Source organism: Camarhynchus parvulus, chromosome 15 (assembly GCF_901933205.1).
Source record: "Camarhynchus parvulus chromosome 15, STF_HiC, whole genome shotgun sequence".
Lineage (NCBI taxonomy): Eukaryota > Metazoa > Chordata > Aves > Passeriformes > Thraupidae > Camarhynchus > Camarhynchus parvulus.
Window position 1 is genome coordinate 11,523,572 of NC_044585.1, and position 17,297 is coordinate 11,540,868.

General features: G+C 44.0%; 1 protein-coding gene across 1 annotated transcript; it reads right to left on the reverse strand.

Annotated features, from left to right (window-relative positions):
* Positions 1-6,028: 6,028 nt before the first annotated feature.
* VPS37B (VPS37B subunit of ESCRT-I) lies at positions 6,029-17,243 on the reverse strand. Its single transcript, XM_030959087.1, has 4 exons — positions 17,096-17,243; positions 9,357-9,528; positions 8,705-8,787; positions 6,029-7,586 (listed from the first exon to the last, which is right to left on the reverse strand). The coding sequence occupies exons 1-4, from the start codon at positions 17,198-17,200 to the stop codon at positions 7,086-7,088; spliced, it is 861 nt and encodes a 286-aa protein (XP_030814947.1). The 5' UTR covers positions 17,201-17,243; the 3' UTR covers positions 6,029-7,085.
* Positions 17,244-17,297: the final 54 nt, after the last annotated feature.

The window sequence follows — 17,297 nt, forward strand, 5'->3', positions numbered from 1 at the left end:
TATAATAATATCATGTAGGTGATAAGACCGAAGCATTTGGAGCTCAGCATGACAAGGTGACCACAGCTGCCTTGCATTTAGGTGGGGACTTGTGAAGGTCCTTGTCATGTTCAGTCAACATTTACATCCCATCCCTTGTTACCCTCAGGCCCAATTACAATCAAACTTCATAAAAGCCACAGTAAAACCCAGGGCTTTTCATCTCTATGACTGCCAAGTTAACAGGAATTACAAGTGGCTGTACCTCAGGTAAACACATTTATGAGGTATTCCAGTATTTATTTTAGTTACCAAACAGTCTCGTGATGGCTGCAGCTTTCTGAGGTTGCACATCCCCAGCCTGCCTGGGCAGTTTATGGGCAGTGGCACCAGTGCCAGGCTCGTTGTGTGGCCAAAGCGCAGTGCCCAAGGGGCTCTGGTGCTCCCCTGCAGCTGCTCTGGTCCTGCAGGTGCTGCTGGGCTCAGCCCAGCCCCGAGTGGCTGCTGTCACATCAAGTGACAATGACACAGCAGTGACAGGGGCCAGCTCCCTGCTGAGTTTCGTTTCTCTCAAGGAAGTGCTTTCTGCAGTAGCTCAAGGTTTATTTATAGACAGTGATAAAGTTGTATTTGCTGGGAGACTGACGTCACGCAGCCACTCACACCACCCCATTTCATCCCGGAAATATTGATTAACCAAGAATGCACACTTTTAAATTTTTACTACCCTGAGTTCAGCCACAGTCCTACTTAAAGGATTTGTTATATTTAAAGAATTCAAAAATAAAATTATGTGTGGCTAAATGGAACTTGTTTACCCCCACTACTGTCACACTGATTTACTTAAAACCATCCAGGCCAGATAATCACAAGTCTCAAAAAGTAGCAGCACAAATAAAAATAAGCTCTATAAACCACTTGAAATGTAATCTAAGTTAATTTTTGTACAAAAATTTATTCTTACTGTCCAGTCTAATTTTTTTTCTTCAGTCCTATACTTTTTTGGAAAGTGTTTGCTATTTGTAGCTGACAAAAATATCAGAATGACAAACTGTGTGTCTGCAGAGGTTTATTTTGAGATTCCATCAAGACATCCTGTTGTGCAGGATCCAATTTGCTAATGACTTTTAAATACCATTATTGTGGCTGTGGAGAGAGGAAGATGTTTCACTTCATGTGCTCCTGAGAACAAATTTTACTCAGTACCTGTAAGAGAAGCAGTGGAAAATAACCAAGTTGTGAAATAATCCACCAAGGTGAGTAAAGTAGTTTATTTTTTCTCGAAGCAGCTTTCAAGCAAGCTGTTATCTCAGCCCTCCTCAGGCTCCCTCAGTAGCCAAAGCTCCAGTGGCCACACATTAGTTTGAACACCAGCACACAAAGCAGCTGCAGCTCAGCAACAGAGAGCAAAGCTGGCAAAACACAAGTGTCACATCACTGGGGGCAAAAAGGGCATTGAAATAAAGCTCACAAATAGAAAACAGGCTGGTGCAGGCTCTAGGAAGTCAGGTAAAGAAACCAAACCACAAGACTTCTGCAAAAGTATGTTTTTAAGAGCCCTTGAAGCCACAAAAAGCAGCCTTCTGCAAGAAAAGTTATTTTTCTGCTGTGCCCAACCAGGCATGAATTAGATGAGTTTGAACAGCAGAGTATTTAGGGCTGGTATTTCCTGAATGCCCCACTCAGAAAAATGATTGGGGTAACCCAGAAGCACCAGCTAATCAAATCATTTAACAAATGCTTCATGGGTATGCAGGGTTAAATAAAAACAAAAAAATACAAAGCTGGTCTGGATTCCCCTCATACCTTGTGAGACAACACGCCCCAGGCCAAAAGGCATTTCCAGCATTTTCTGCTCAGCCAGGTGGGCTCATTGCAGTGCTGAGAACTTGGTCACCTCCCATCCTCGGTGACTGGCTCCCTCCAGGACGAACAAACCCCTCAGAAATTAGCCCAGCCCCAGCAGTGGTTGCTGGAATAATGTGCAGTTTTAAGTGCACGTAGCAAGGTGTGGTATTATGTGGTGAGAAGGAAACATTTTTAGCTTTGAAGGAAAAAATAATTCCTACTCATCACCTACAGGAGTGCAGAAAAAGCACCTTTGAATGGTTTGGAAATAATAAGCAATGTTTAAAAAACAGCTTTTAGCTTACAGCAGGATCCAGGGTATGCACTGGCACATCTCCCAGCCTCAGCAGCCTGGATTTGTCCTGCAGGTAGGGGGAAAATGGAGAGAGAGAGCAGAGGCTGCCCAGGGACAGCCTCCTGCAGGGACAAGGTGTCCTGGGGCACAGCAGTGGAGACCCAAAAACCCTCAAGGAACACGCCCAGTTCCTGGTGACCAAGTCTTAGAGAGGTGAAGAGGCAAAGCTGTAAAATAATTAATGTACAACCCGAGGGGACTCAAATTACAGGAGCAAGGGCAAGGGAAGGACCTGCAGCCTCCAAAGCCACCTCCGGGGAAGGGACAAGCCAAGGCCACACGGACACTGCAGTGTGTCCCCAGCATGACAGATTTTATTGTGGCATTTTGCTTTTTTAACACCCAAGTGCCACCTGAGTCCCCTCCCTGGCAAGGTGTGACCCTGGCAGGTGACAGCTCCTGTGCACGGGGAACAATCCCAGCCAGACTGGGACACCGACCCCAGGGCTGGAACAGGCACAGCTGGAGTCCCACAGCTCTGCCAGCCACAAAACAGAGCAGATTCTTAGAAGAGCTGAGCTGAAGAGCTGCAGCTTTTACATAACACCTTCCCCTGCCCTCGCCCACCTGCACTGAGTCAGCACAGCAGCTTTTCCTCATCTGCACTCTCCCTTTTCTGCAGAAGGTTATCCAAGCTCTGCAGCCACCACAAAGGGAAGGGATCAAGAAACAATTAAAAAAGGGAATTTCTTCCCTGATCAGTTATTCTGATTTCTATTTTGCGTCACTACTAAAGTGACAGATATCACAGAAAATTACATCAGGTCTTTTCTGCCCTCTGACTCATATTCCTAAATAACTCTGGTTGACTCATTTCTCCTAACTGGGCTGAGATCTAAGATTTTCCTCTCTTAAATAAAAAAACAAAAAAGCTTTCTCCCTTCAGCCTTTCCAAGTGATTCTGAACATTCCCACTAGCTAATTGTAGGAAATTAGATGAAAAGCAAAGAGGTTTTACCTGACAGACAGCCCACCCACCTCATTGCCCTGACTACAACGTGTGAAATCTACTATGAGCAAACCCATCCTGTATCAGCTCCACACAAAATGGACTCGTTATATCCAGTCACTAAAAACACAGCAAACAGATTTACTATGAATAATTAAAGCATTTTGCAGGTTTTATGTTCTACATCCACCTAAAACTGAGTTTATGTTGCTACAGAAAAAACCCCATTAGGGTTAAAAATCATGAATAGAACTGCACCAGGACTGAAAGGAGCCACAAGGGGACAGGACACCAAGAGATATGCTATTTTATTTAAAATCAGAACACAGTAGATAACAGAAAGACTTATTATGCAAACAACTCCACTGTATGTTCACAACTCGCTCAGCAGATAAAGCTGCCCCTTGTTAAGGCAGTCCAGGGTCACACAGAGGAACTGCTCAGGCACAGGACGACTCTGCCCCCTCTGAACGCCACGTCCAGCACGGGAGGGTACAAGAATTGCTGCTCTGAGCTCTGCATCTCCGTCGTGATTCCAGTTTGGGAGGGCAGAGAAGTCCCAGGAGAGCTGGAGGCTGAGGCAGTGGAGGTTGGTGCAGTGGTGGGGACGGTGACCTCGAGCAGCCCAGGGGCCTCCCAGGGCAGCTCCTGTTCCCTCCAGCGGTACCGAGGTGACCTGTCTGGATCAGCTGTGCTGGAACAAACCACTCCACCTGCCCTGGGAGCTGCCCTGAGTGCAGTGAGAGCCCCAGGAGTCAGAACTGCAGTCCCAGGTCCAAGTCCCAGCTCACAGAACTGCACACGAGAGACTGGCACAAACAATGCTGCCCAAAGAGAGCATTTCCAATGCTACCAACACTCTAAAGCCGTGTTACACATTGTATTTAAAGGATTTTTCTCCACTCCAATTGCTTTGGGGAAGTATATGCTATTTGTAGCAGACATCAAAAATCCTTTTTATATATATATATATATATATTTATTTTTTTGGCAAGCATCGTGAGCCACCCCCTCTCAAGTCTCAGCTTGCCTATGGCATTTTAATCTCACTATCTTATGAACAGTGCAAATTAGTACAATTCTAAACATCCTAGCCAGAGCAGAATTAATTTATTAGCTATAACAGAACAGGAGAAGGTGTTGAAGGGCAACAGGTTGAAAGCACTGACACAGCTCTTGCCAGGTTAGTGTTTCATCAAGTTTGTTGCTGAAAGGATTGAACAGCTTTCCACAGTCATTCTTCTCCTTTGCCCTTAAACATCACCAGCAGTCAAGTAAATATTTACAGTTTGTGTGCACACACACACACAAAATTAATGGCAAAACGTTTTCCATGAGCAGCTGGACTTCAGTTATGAGCTTGCAATAACTGAAACATCACATTAGTTACATCAGCTATGTTCAAACTTACCCATCAGTGAAGGCAACTATAAGCTTACAAATAGCAGATACAGCTGTTTTTCTGAAATATGAGGGTCAGTTTTTGTAAAAGTCAGTGCTCTCAAAGAGCCCTTCAATTAGAGTTAAGCAATGGCCATTCAAATGATAAAAATGCTAATATCCTAGAATTACAATCACAAGTAGTGATCCTAAGGCACATCAGCCACATGCATATGCAATAATGCATTGTTTTGCTTCCAGACAAAAAAATTGCATTAGCTTTGTCTGTATTTAGTGTGCACAAGAGGTTGTTTTTAGATAAAGTATCCCTGAAAGGTCATTGTTATCACAAAAGTTACCAAAAGACAGAAGATTTAACAAGTAGTAAAAATATTTCTGGACTACTAATACCAATAAAGTCTGATACATAAAATGCAGTGCAAATTCACCATACACTTATCTCTCACCCCCATCACTTCTGAGGACTTCCAACCCTCAGAAAAAAAGTTGGCACCTGATAAGTGTAAAATATACCTGGTTGTTTTTATGAGATCTCAGTAAAACTGAATTGGGAGTGTTTTAGAGTTTTTGTGTAGCAGGCTCAAAGTATGAATTTCTGCCCTCAGATACCACCCTGGTAGCCCCCAGCCACTTTAATTCTTTCTAGGACACATTTCTACAGCAGACTCATGTTTAGCATCCAGATACAACAGCTGCCACCCAAATACCAGCACTAACAGCACAGCAAAGTTACTTGGAAACGAGTCATAATTAACCATGCTTATACAAAGCTTCAGTGAGAAAATAATACCAAGAAAAGATATCACACTATTAAAAAAACCAAAAAACAACCACATCCTGTACCATCACTAGATTACAGAAAAAACACACTTTGCAAACAAATCCAATGCACATTGCTTCACAAAATCCCCCATCTATAAAAACTTGCCAGACTTACACTGGGGAATTGGTTCAGATGCCAGTAACACTGCCCAACCTTCTGCCTTTGTCTGCAGAAGGCAAAACAAGCCAAATGACCATATTCATGTTTTCAGAATTGAGAGCTTCCTGTTATGAGCTTAATTTCAGATTAGTATTTGCTCACCACCACACTCCAGAGGAAATGATTAAGGGACAATCCAGGTCTTACATAAAGAAAAAAAAAGTAGATATTCTGTTCTGACTGATGTTTGTAGTACAAACTCCCAAACAATGTAGTGCATTCCAGCACAATGATACCAAAATAACTGAAATAACCAGGGGCTCTGACAGATTCTGGACTGATTGATAACAAGCTCACAGATACATTCTGTGCAAACAACAGGGGTTAAAATCTGCCTCCCCCAGCGCTGGATTAACATACCAGCATGTGTCTGTACCTTAGGCTTCAAGAGTCACATCGAGAGTGAAATCTGAGCTGCCCTAAAAAGCCTCTCCCATCCAGTGGCAGAAGTTAAGAACAGATTCTGTAAGATGCAAACAGCCACCATGGACTTCAAAAGGCTTTTCTTTTTTGCCTACTTGCAGAGAAACATTAACTGCAAACTCCAGAAAGATACACACGCCCCAAACTGCAAAACTAAACGAAATGGGAAAGTTAAAAGTAGTTCTGCCAAGTGAGAGACAGAGTTAAGGGATAAAATTAAATTGTGGAAATTCAAGTGGGCAATTACATGTGAAAATCCAGTATTTGATTAAGAAAATACCCTGCCTAGATTCCTGGAATCACATGGTAGCAAAAGCTAAGCACCTGTGTAAAAAAAATCATTTCTGTATCCAAGGTGTGGAAAAGGAGAGAAAACCCAACTGTTAGAAAGAGTCTTAATAGGCAAGGAAATAAAACTGCCTGGTAAAGTGTCTATAAAACCCTAAACTGGCTCTACAAACAGTTTAGTTTCATTTCAAGAGACCAGGACTTTGAGAGTATCAAGCTATTTAGGAGTGGGAGTAGTGCCTACTTTGATTACACACTGTCTAAGGTAACAACTGAAATGCAGAAATGAAATTCTTGTCCTTTTCCCTGTCTAAACCCCCCCAAGGTCTTGTGACGGGAGTTCCAGCTCAGTGAGCTCTGAAGACACCAAGCACCTGGGCCTGGGTGCAGGAGGATGCTGAGGGGGTCCTGTGCACACCCCTGCCCAGCAGTCAGGTATGGCTGTTACCATCCCAACACTGTCACAGAATTCCTTAGAGGGACAACCAGCTCCCCGTTTGCCACACATCCATCCAGCTGCCAGGGGAATACATCAGAACACGGGAGGATGCTGATCTACCATCACTGAGGAATTCAGAGCGTGACTCTGTTTGTAACGTCAGCAAATCCACTGCCAGTGCCTTCCCAATTCGATGGACTTACAGAATTTAGACCTCATCACCTTCCTAGGAAAACCTTGTCACCACTGACCTTTGCAAACAAACATCACATTTAGCAAAGCAATTGCAAACCTCTGTGCCACAGCTCGGCCTTTGTGCTCCATTGTGCAAAGAACAGAGGCTCCCATTGCCCACAGCAAGTCTCTGATGGGGGAAAAGGAAATATAAGCACCAATACAAGAGTCAGGCGCACCCAAATATTTACTGGAGGATGAAGCCAGGATGTGGTGGAAGGCGAGGTGGTCTCTGGGGCAGAGGTGGAGGATAGGGTGGCACAAACTGAGCCGGGCATCCCGGCTGGGGCGCCTGGCTCGAGGGCTGAGCCGCTCCCGGCCGTGGCGGGAGGGGCGGGTACGGAGCACCGGGGTGAGCGAGAGCCGGTCCTGAGCCCATGGCGGCCGTGAAGGGAGCGGGGAAGCGTCCGGCCGGGCCCGAGGGGGGCGGCGGGGGCGGGATCCGCCGCGGCACCACCGACGGAGGAGGGGTCGCATCCTTGTAGGGATCGCCGGGGGCTGCGGCGGGCTCGGCTGCCCTCGGCTGCGCCGGCGGCTGAACCTGAGCGAGTCTCTGTCCCTTCAGCACCATCTCCTGCAGCTTCTCGATCTTCACCCGGCGCAGGTGAGCCAGCTTCCTCTTGCTCTGGTACTCGTCGATGAAGGAATCCAGTGGGATTTCACCATCAAGGAACCTTTCTGCCATATTCTGTCAAATACAGAACATTCTCTTAGGAAACAGCCTACTGCAACAGAATCTAAATGGCTCACATCCCAAAATAGCAGCATTTTGCCTGTGATTTTCCAGCTGGCATATGGAAGATGACTGGCATACTGAAGAATTCTGAGCAGAACTTTGAGTTACTTATTACTCAGAAGCACTGAGAGTTAAATATCACTTTTGCATAAATTTATACTGAAGTAACAGCAATAAAAACATCTGAATCTTGCTCTGAGCGTTCCCCTGATCACCAGAGATGGGAACAAACCAAGTCCAGCATCTTCCCAGATTGCCAGCTAAGCTGAATTACAGCTCAGTGCTGCTTGAATGCCAACAGAAACACGGGGAACTCTGTGAGACTCAGCACAGAGATTATTGCTAAGTCAGGCTTAAGACTCACCCTTACCTGTGGCTTTGGGTAAATGATGTTTAATAATTGAGAGCTGAACAAACATAAAATCACTAAATTCAGCTTGTCCTGGGAATGTCTTTTTACGATCACAACTCAAGGCTAATAAGCACATTTTTTCCTCCTGATTAATTACACAAAATGCCTGCATGCAAATCAGCAAACAAAAGCAAACCCTGCCATTATTCTGAAGTCACACCACCCTTCAAGCACTTGTGTGTCAGCAGGTGGTGACCACTGGCACCTGCACAGACACACTGAGACCACAATGGAATATTTCACCAGGAACACTGGAGGAAAGGCAGCACAGGATTTTTTATTAGGCTACTAACTGACATTTATTATGAAGTAATACATGTACCAGGCAAACCCCATTGAAAAAAAGATTCCACATTTTTAAACTCTTCAAGTTTGAAGGCAAAGCCAAGGAACTAAGAGGGTTTGCCTATCTTTTCTAAAAAGGAGCACTTTCTCTTTTGAACCTCAAAGATGTTAAGAGTAAAAAATTACTCAGATAAAAAATAAATAAAATTGCTGGAATCAAATAGGTGCCCCCTGAAGTTCAAAGCAGAGACAAGTCCATATTCTTAAAACTACTCCTTAACCTGTCACATGCTCAGCTCAGCACTGCAGCCATGGACACTGGAAGGTTCTGGCAATGGGTGGAAGTGACAGAATTGGGGAGTTCTGTCATTACCTCTGTGTCTTCCTCAATCTTGGCCCCCTCAGTCTGCAGCAGTGCCAGCAGGGTCTCCAGGGAAGCATTACTGGATTGTCTGTCTGCAAAGGCACAGGAAGGACAGAAAATGACAGCAGGCTCTAAGTGACCTGGAACTGCACAACCAGCAGAGTGCAGCTCTACACAGGGTCATGCACAGTCAGAAATATGTTAACAAGTTCAGGAACACTGTCAGAGTGCTAAAAGCTGAAGTTTAATTCCAATTATATATTTATAATATTGAAAATACTTCAGCAAGTGCGGTATCAGATGCACAATAAAATTCAGTATGAAAGTTAAATATAATATTCCATTTGATTTATAAATAGTCACTGAAAATTCAAAGTGTTTTGCTCTTTAGCAAAGTAGCTGAAATTGATAATTTAGAGAAGAGTAGGTCAAGAACAGGTAGGTAACAGGAAGAATTCACAGTACCTGTTACTAAGTGTGACAGTCACTTAATAAATCATCAGAAGTGTGATCTATTTCAGCACTACACAAGAATGACATTTCACTTTGTACCCTAATTCACACAGGTAAAAATGAGACACCAAAAACCAAACAACAAACAGGCAACAGATTTACATCACTTAAAAAACAGCAAATCATAATTGTCAACAGCCACTGTTACCTAGTTTTGTTTTCTTTATCTGGTATGCTTCAAAAAGAACTTGCAGCTCTTGATATTTCTCAGTTAAATTTGATTTCAGAGACTCCAACTTTGGCTGGTACAGGAGATTTCCCTCTGCCAGGCTGCGGTTGCTGGCAAGAGTCATGTCCTTGCTGTGCTGAACATTTTGGGCCTGGATATAAAATAAAAACAACAAAAAAAAAAGTGTGTGAAATGACAGTGAAATTATTATTAGCAAGACAAAATGAGACTTTGAAAACTTATAAATAAACAACAAAAATATGTAAGAGTTAGTGCTGTGGCATTGGGCCTGCAACTGATGAACAAATGATGAAAATTGACAGATAAAGCAACAGTTCTTGAAAAGATCTGAATTCCAGCAGTGAGATACAACAGGTGCAGAAGAATATCATCCCTTATCTTGTTAATGTGTAAAAAATAAGGATTGCATCGTGACTGTTCCTTCTCCAGAACATTCTTCCCCAACTGTGTTACACCAATGCTGGATTAATGCCAAAACCTTCGGATTTTTTTCAGTTTAATCCTTCTGCTCAGCAGTTCCTAGCCTAAAGAAAAAATGACAATTCTCACACACCCAAGATTCAGCCAGATTCCAGTTTGCTCACACTCACACATCTCACACGTGCACATGGGTTTATCAAGAGAGCCTCAGGAGCTCTGGGAGAGCTGAGTGTTTGGAGAAGTCTGCCCTGGGTGTCACATTCGATTCACTAAAATATTCAGACATCAAAACGAAAAAAAAATCAACCAAGGGATTTGATTTCAGATTCTCAGGCTGAATCAACAAGAGGAATAGTCCTCCCAGGGCACAACAGACTGACTCTATTGAGCTGCCTTCAAACCAACAGGAGTTTGGCACATTTTTGTGACCTCCTCCATCCATGTGTCCCCTCTAGCCCAGGTTATCCCTGTTCAGTGCAGCTGCTCCCATTTACAGCCCTGCAAACAGCACCACAGACCTGGCTCCTGCCACACTTCTGGGGGGACACAGCCACACCCCACAAACAGGAAAAGAGGAAACCCAAATGAGCTGTTTAATAGCCCCAGAAAAGGTCAGCATCAAAATTCAGGTGTTTTGCCAAGCACAGCAGCTGTCTCTGAGAGCAATTACTTCCTTCTGCAATATTTATATGCTACTTTAATTTCCTAAATTCAAAACTCACTTGGTGTTACTTAAACACTTCTTTCCCCAGATATTACTCTTCAAAAACCAAAGTTTCACTCTCACCCTGTTCTTGCCAAATCACTTAAAAATCCAACAACAACCACCAAGAATAATGCAGAGTCCTAAATTCTCATCAATCCCAATTCTACTCCAAATTGTGAAATTCAGAAATTACACTTTCAATATTGTTTTCACTCCTCAAGCCTAAAGAAGCATCCAGCCCTATGCTTGTGTTCAATGTGGATCCTTTCAAAGAATAAAAGGAAAGTTCCCTTCTTACCTTTGAATCTAATGCAAAATAATTTAAATTAAACTGGTTTCCATTTGTTTATTCTCATATAATCCAATCCAGTTAGGACTGTTGCTTTCAGAAAGCTGAAGTCCCCCTGTTTTACATTTTTTACGAAAGAATTATGAAGGGAACTAAAGTACACAGGGTTTAACAGCTTAATTAGTGGCATCCAACTCTTACCAACCCCCTGCCATCCCCAGCAGCCCTGTTACTGGCTGCCTCCTGAACTGCCAGCCAAGGAAAACTGTGTGCAAAAAGACTGATGGGTTCTGGTGCCTCTTTCACCATTTTAATGAGCTCACTAGTCCCTCACAGCAAATTCAGTGTTTGCACTGCTTGGGAGGCTGAAATTCTCATGTCAGTCAGGAGAGAGCAGTTTAATGAGTGAACTTGGATCTCTCTTTCAGGATGAAGAAGATGCACATTTACTCAGAGCAGAGAAAAGCCACTGGACACAAACCTATGAGCCTGTAAAGAGCACCAATACCAGGGAAAATGAAGCTTTTACTATAATCATTTATAGCAAAGAGGAGGAGGTAGAAGTCCAAATAAACAGAATAAGAAAAGGCTTCCTAAAGTCAGATGAGACTTTTGTGATGTTGTCCCTGCCTCAAATGTCAGAATATTTCTCAACAGGACCAGGGGGGAGGAAGAAGCAACAAATTTCTAACCTTTCATAATGATCTGCTGAGTAACTTTACTTTTAAATCATTTCAAATGTGTGAAGATGAGTAAATATCACTATGACACGATGTATCTGACTTGCAAAAATAAGAAAAACGTGATTAATATGACCTGATATCTAATAATTATGGACTAGACAAAGTTTCAGCAAAAGTCTTAAAAATACTCGTTTTAAACTGAAGAAGTTAAAGTATTTGTAATTGTACTTTAAGTTATAGTGCTTGAAATGACACAGGACTTAATGACTAAACTTTCTCCATATTAGAACATTTCTGAGAAGGAAATATTTCTTCTAACAGAAGCTGATAAAAAATGGTAATTGACATTTAATGATGAATTAAAATGTCACTCCTGAAGTCTTCACTTCCAGCATTGGTCTGTGTCAAATTTCTTTTAACAATGCACCCTTGGAGAGATGAGAAACTTGAATCTCACCCAAAACCATGAGAGGAACCAGTTCCTCAGATACAAAGCAAACTTGGGAATGATGTTTAATGAAACTTAAGGAGGAGCTGGTGAAGACCCATCCACTAGTTTCAGGACATTGAAATATTTCATGTCACTGAAAGAATTTTGAAGTCTGTGAGTTCTATTTCACAAACAGAACAGAGCAATGCAACTTGAATACAGCCACAATCTATAAACCAGAATAATCTATCACTGATGTTAAGGTAAAAACCTTACAGCAACTGTTCCACTACAAATGGAAGTTAATTCAAGGAACCAGAAAGCAAACTTTTTTTGCCTAAAGAGTGCTGTAGAAAAGCTTTCTAAAAATGAGTAATTTAAAACTACAAAAAAAAAAAAACAGCTGCAAAATCATCCAAGGCTGGAAGGCACAGTCCAGCATGAGCAGTCTATTAAGATTATCAGTGCAGCACAAAGCAAGCTTTCAGCATCCATTCACAGCTCTCCACAAGCCCAAGACAAAGGCTGAGGAAGGAATAAATCCAACAAAAGGTATTTTGTTGTCACGTGTGACAAAAATGTGCATTAGCAGGGAACTGCTCCTGCACTGATTGTTCACCTGCCCACTGGAAGTGTCAGGAAAAAGCTCTTTAGAGATAAAAGTCAGGAGCATGGGAGTCCAGCAGAATTCCTAACAAGACTCTTGAGGTCATGAGCACTTCAACAGGCAGGAAATGTTAATCTGAAACCAGATGAAAACACCAGTCAGAATCATGAGACACAGTGAGACAGGACAATATTAAGGAGAATAGGAGAATATATGAGTTTTGTTGTTTTTTTTTTTAACTGCTAAGCACTCACTATGAATTCTGAATGGGACAAATGGGGCAGCCATACTGAGCTGCTTATAAGGGGATTTTCATGGTACAAGGATTGCTCACTCCTGAGCAGAGCACTCAACACCAAACTGTGCTGCAAGAAAACGAAGCCACGGACACACAAAGGTTATTAAAAACAGAAGTCACGGTTTATGCAGCACTGCAAAACTTCAGCTGCTCAAAAAATGAATTTCTTTAATGGACGTAATTTGAATAATTTTACTCAAGGATTTATTTAATGAGCATTTCCAAGAGCAGGCAGCAGCAACTGCTTTGGGAATTTAGAGTCTACTACTTTTATGAACTGCAGCTTTGTTTCATTCCACTTTTAAAAAAGGAAAAAAAAAAAAGAAAGCTGGATAAAATTAAACCAGAACTAGTACTAGCTTAGCAACACTCATACTATAAATGTTGATCCCTTACTCCAAAAGAATGGTTTGCAGCAAGAGTTATTTGTGTGAAACGTCTCTGAGCAGCGTCACCCTGGCTCATCCAAAAGCACATTCCCAGAGGAGCTGCCTCCTGAGAAACTGAGCAATCCTGACTGCCCACAAAGTCCATCAAGAGCTGCTATAATTATAAGCTTGCTCTGGCCAGCACCACAGAGAAGAGTCTCTTGGTACCTTTGAGAAAAAGTCTCTTAAGGAGCTATAAATAAAAAGCAGCTTTGTGTGGCACCGTTTTAATTGCTTTATACATAGGACACGTCCGTGGTAGTTTTAGATTTCTCCAGCCTCTATCATTCCCACATTCTCTTTCACTTACACATACTTGTAAATTAAGAAGAAAATATGCAGTCACACGGTGGATGTATAAAGATGCACATTTGGAGTGTCAAATTAACCCCTGAAACAGGAGCTGACAGGTGCAGAGTAGGAGAAGAGACTTCTTTTACAGAAGATTTAGGAGTGCTTTTCATCAAGGACTGGTGAATAATAATACACCCCCTAACAACATCTGTTCTGTAATAAATATTAAAACATACTGCAAAGTAATTAGATTGGCTAAATTTAGCTCTTCTGGTTCCTTGAAAATGACAAAATAAAGCTTAGAAGGTAAGCTGCAGTTCCTAGACATTTCTTGCAGAGGCAAGAAACACAGCACTGCAATTTGCACTCGTCAGACACAGACAGGTTACTCATTTGATGCTCAGCTAGAAGAGAAAAATCCGTAGTTGCCACCAAGTCTAATTCCTAACTTTGCAACTAAATTTCATGTTTGGCCAACAAGAACATGACCACTTGCACAATGTGGTTTTAGGACAGGAGGAGGAATCCAAGAAATCTGGGCATGAATGCACATAGTTGAACTTGGACTTTCTGCCCTGCACGATCTGTTCAATCAGCTTTTGAGAAAAGGACTGTGCTCAAAAAATTCCTTCTGTGCTTGCCAGTGTACTCTGAAATGCTGGAATGAGAAGAAGGCAATACATTTCTGACTTCTTGATTTCACATAATTAAGGTATTGAAAAGCAAACAATTTTTGGCCACGGAACCTTAGCAGTCAATAACGCAATACTGCGCTGCTACAGAAGTGATGCTCCAGGAGATAAAAAGAAAATTCACTTTCACAGGGAAATTCATCAAATCATCACCAGTGTCAGGTCACAAATTCTGTCATCTGTGCTTTTTAGGGTTATCTCACTGAGACTGACTTTTATAAACAAATTACTTTTATGACCCTGCCACGGCAGGAGGTTTGGAACGAAATGATCTTTCAGGTCCCTTCCATCCCAATCCTGTGACTGTCTGTTTAATGAAGATGGATGCTGTACATGCACTGCAGAGATCAACCTGAGAGATGATAAAAAAAGCCCTCCTCAGTTTTAGAAGGCTGGGAGTACCAGACAAGCAGCTTCCTTCCTTTTTCTGGCAGACAAGAGTTCGTTGTTCAAGCCCCGCAAAGCCAAGCTCCGACAGGAAAAGCAGCAGCTCAGCTCTGATGCCACAGTGTCACACACCTGGGGACACACGTGCAGGACATTCTGCCAGCACATCACCCCGTGGGCACACAGGCACACACCCACGAATCCTGCTCAAATGCCACACAGGATACATTCCCTCTAAGGCTGGAAGTGCCTAATTTTAGCTGTCAGCAGGAAAGCCAAGTGGTTTTTCCAAATCCTCCTCCTCTGTGAACAAAACATTGGGGTTTGAGCTGGGCTTCCCTTGCAACAGGGAGAACAAAGGGGTTTTTTTCAATTGTGGAATAATCAGCTTTAACCAACTTTGCCACTGAAAATACAAGTGACCTCAGAGAAGTGACTCGAGAATCGTGATTTAATTGGAATGTCACAGTAAAATCAGGAATGTAAGGACTTTGGAGCAACCCCACAACCTGGATACACATGGACTGACAGCCAAGCAGCAGTGAGGTCACCACGGTGCCTCCTTAGTGCTCAGGATTTCCCTCTCTCCCTCTTCCTGCCACACACTTCCAGGGAAAACTCAGGTCTCAGCAGCACATGCAATAAACAATTCAGTGAAGGCAAAAACAGAAGGAGGAAGGAATATTCAAGCATGGCCAATTCCTTCCAAGATGGGTAAACACATTTCTAGTTGAACAGACTCCAGTAAAAGCCTCCACATCCAATAAAAGAGGATTAGAGCAGACAGCAGCACAGCCCTGTTTCCACACAGCCTGAGCACCTCCAAACCTGGCCACACTTTCCAAACACCACAAAATATTCCCTCGGGCCCACAGAACTTCACTCCACAATTTAAAAGCCTTAAGATGCCAACGAAAGGGGAAAACCTGAGGGTCAGTATGGGCTGGTTGTGTACAGAGGAAGGATTTTTTCTACTGAGGTAATGAGGTTTGCTCTCACTGATGACCTACAGTCTTAAGTTCACGCTGACAAATAAATTATAATAAAGAGCCCATGTCCCTTGTCAGGGGTCACACTGGAAGCAGCAGCACTGCACCTGTTCACATCCTCACCAAGTTAAGCCCATTATAACCTGCTGAGTTTCCTTAAATAGGTTTTGTTCAGCAGGGTGCTCCTGCCCCCAGCAAACCAAGAGCTCTCTGCATGTTCTACTTTCCACAGCACCGCCTGCTTCTTCTGAGTTCTCAAAATACAGGTTTGCACAAAAAGTTGTTATGGCTGCCCCACTCTCAGAAATCTATTGGCACAAAGTTCAAAATCCGAATTGTTGCATAACACAGCAAATAAATTCCCCAGGACACCTCATCAGCTCAGCCCCAGCCTTCAGTGGGCCCCTCCATGTGTAATATTTTGATAATTTGGCTCGAGGTGATCCAGAACAATTTCCTCAGAAGCACCAAAAGGGCCAGAATCTTAGTTTGAGGGAACACAATTATAATTGATTTTACTTAATAAACTTAAGCTTCTTTCTCAAGAACATATTGCCACTGTTTTTCTTCTCCTGAGGCTTTTGTCCTCTAATTTAAGAAAACAAAAAAAAACCCCAATAAATACAGGACCCAGAGAAGCAGAGCACATTTTTGTTTTTTAAAGTTTTCATACATATAGTTTCATCTTATTCACTCTTATCTAACTAAGAGTAAGATTCTTTCAGGGACATCTGTGGCCAAATAAACCCAGAATAATCTCATATGTGAACTGTAATACCCAGTGTCCACTGGCACACAGAAAAACCAGTTAAAGACAACCACAGGCAGAGGAAGAAAACAGGCTCCTATTTTGTTTCAAGAATCACAGATCCAAAAGCACGACTTAGAGCCTGATGCACTGACAAAGACACTTCAAACAGGCAAAACAAGCAGCAGAGAAGCCTGACAGCCCTGGCTGCGCCCAGCATACCAACCGAGGCACACAGAAATCTCTTTCACATTGTTTTGAATTCACCCTGGCAAAATCCTTCACCACGGCCAAGGCACAGAACGAGGGCTGTGCGAACGGAAAAGCTGATCCCACCCCCGGGCCGTCACTGCCTCCTAATTCAGTGCTTGAATTCATTTAATTTCGCGTTTTCAGCCCGCCGAGCCCTCACCCCTCGTAGGGCACCCAGCGGGCACCGATCCCCCGCCGCGGGCCGGCGAACAAAAGGCCGGGAGGGCCGGGCCGGGACAACGGGGGCCGGGGGCGGCAGCGCAGGGGGAGCGAGGAAGGGACCGGCAGCGCTTCCCGCAGCCCCGGGGGCTCCTCACGCACCGGCAGCTCCACGGCGGGGCCGAGACCGCCCGGCGGCTCCGGGGAGCGGGGAGTCCTGAACCCCCCAGCACCGAGCGGCACCGGGCACCCGGCGGGCTGAGGGGGGCGGCCCGAGGAGAGGCCGCGGCCGGGGAGTACGAGGCAGCCCCTCACCTCTTCCATCTCGCGGGCCATGTCCTGGAGCTGCGCCTCGTCGTCCAGCAGCGCGCTGAGCTCCTGCAGGCTCAGCGCCTCCAGGCGCCGCGCGTCCAGCGCCATCCCGGCCCCGCCGCCGTTCCCGCCCCGGCCCCGGACCGGAAGTGCCGCCACGGTCTCGCCCCGGCCCGGCGGGCACCGCCCTCAGCGCCCCCTGCCG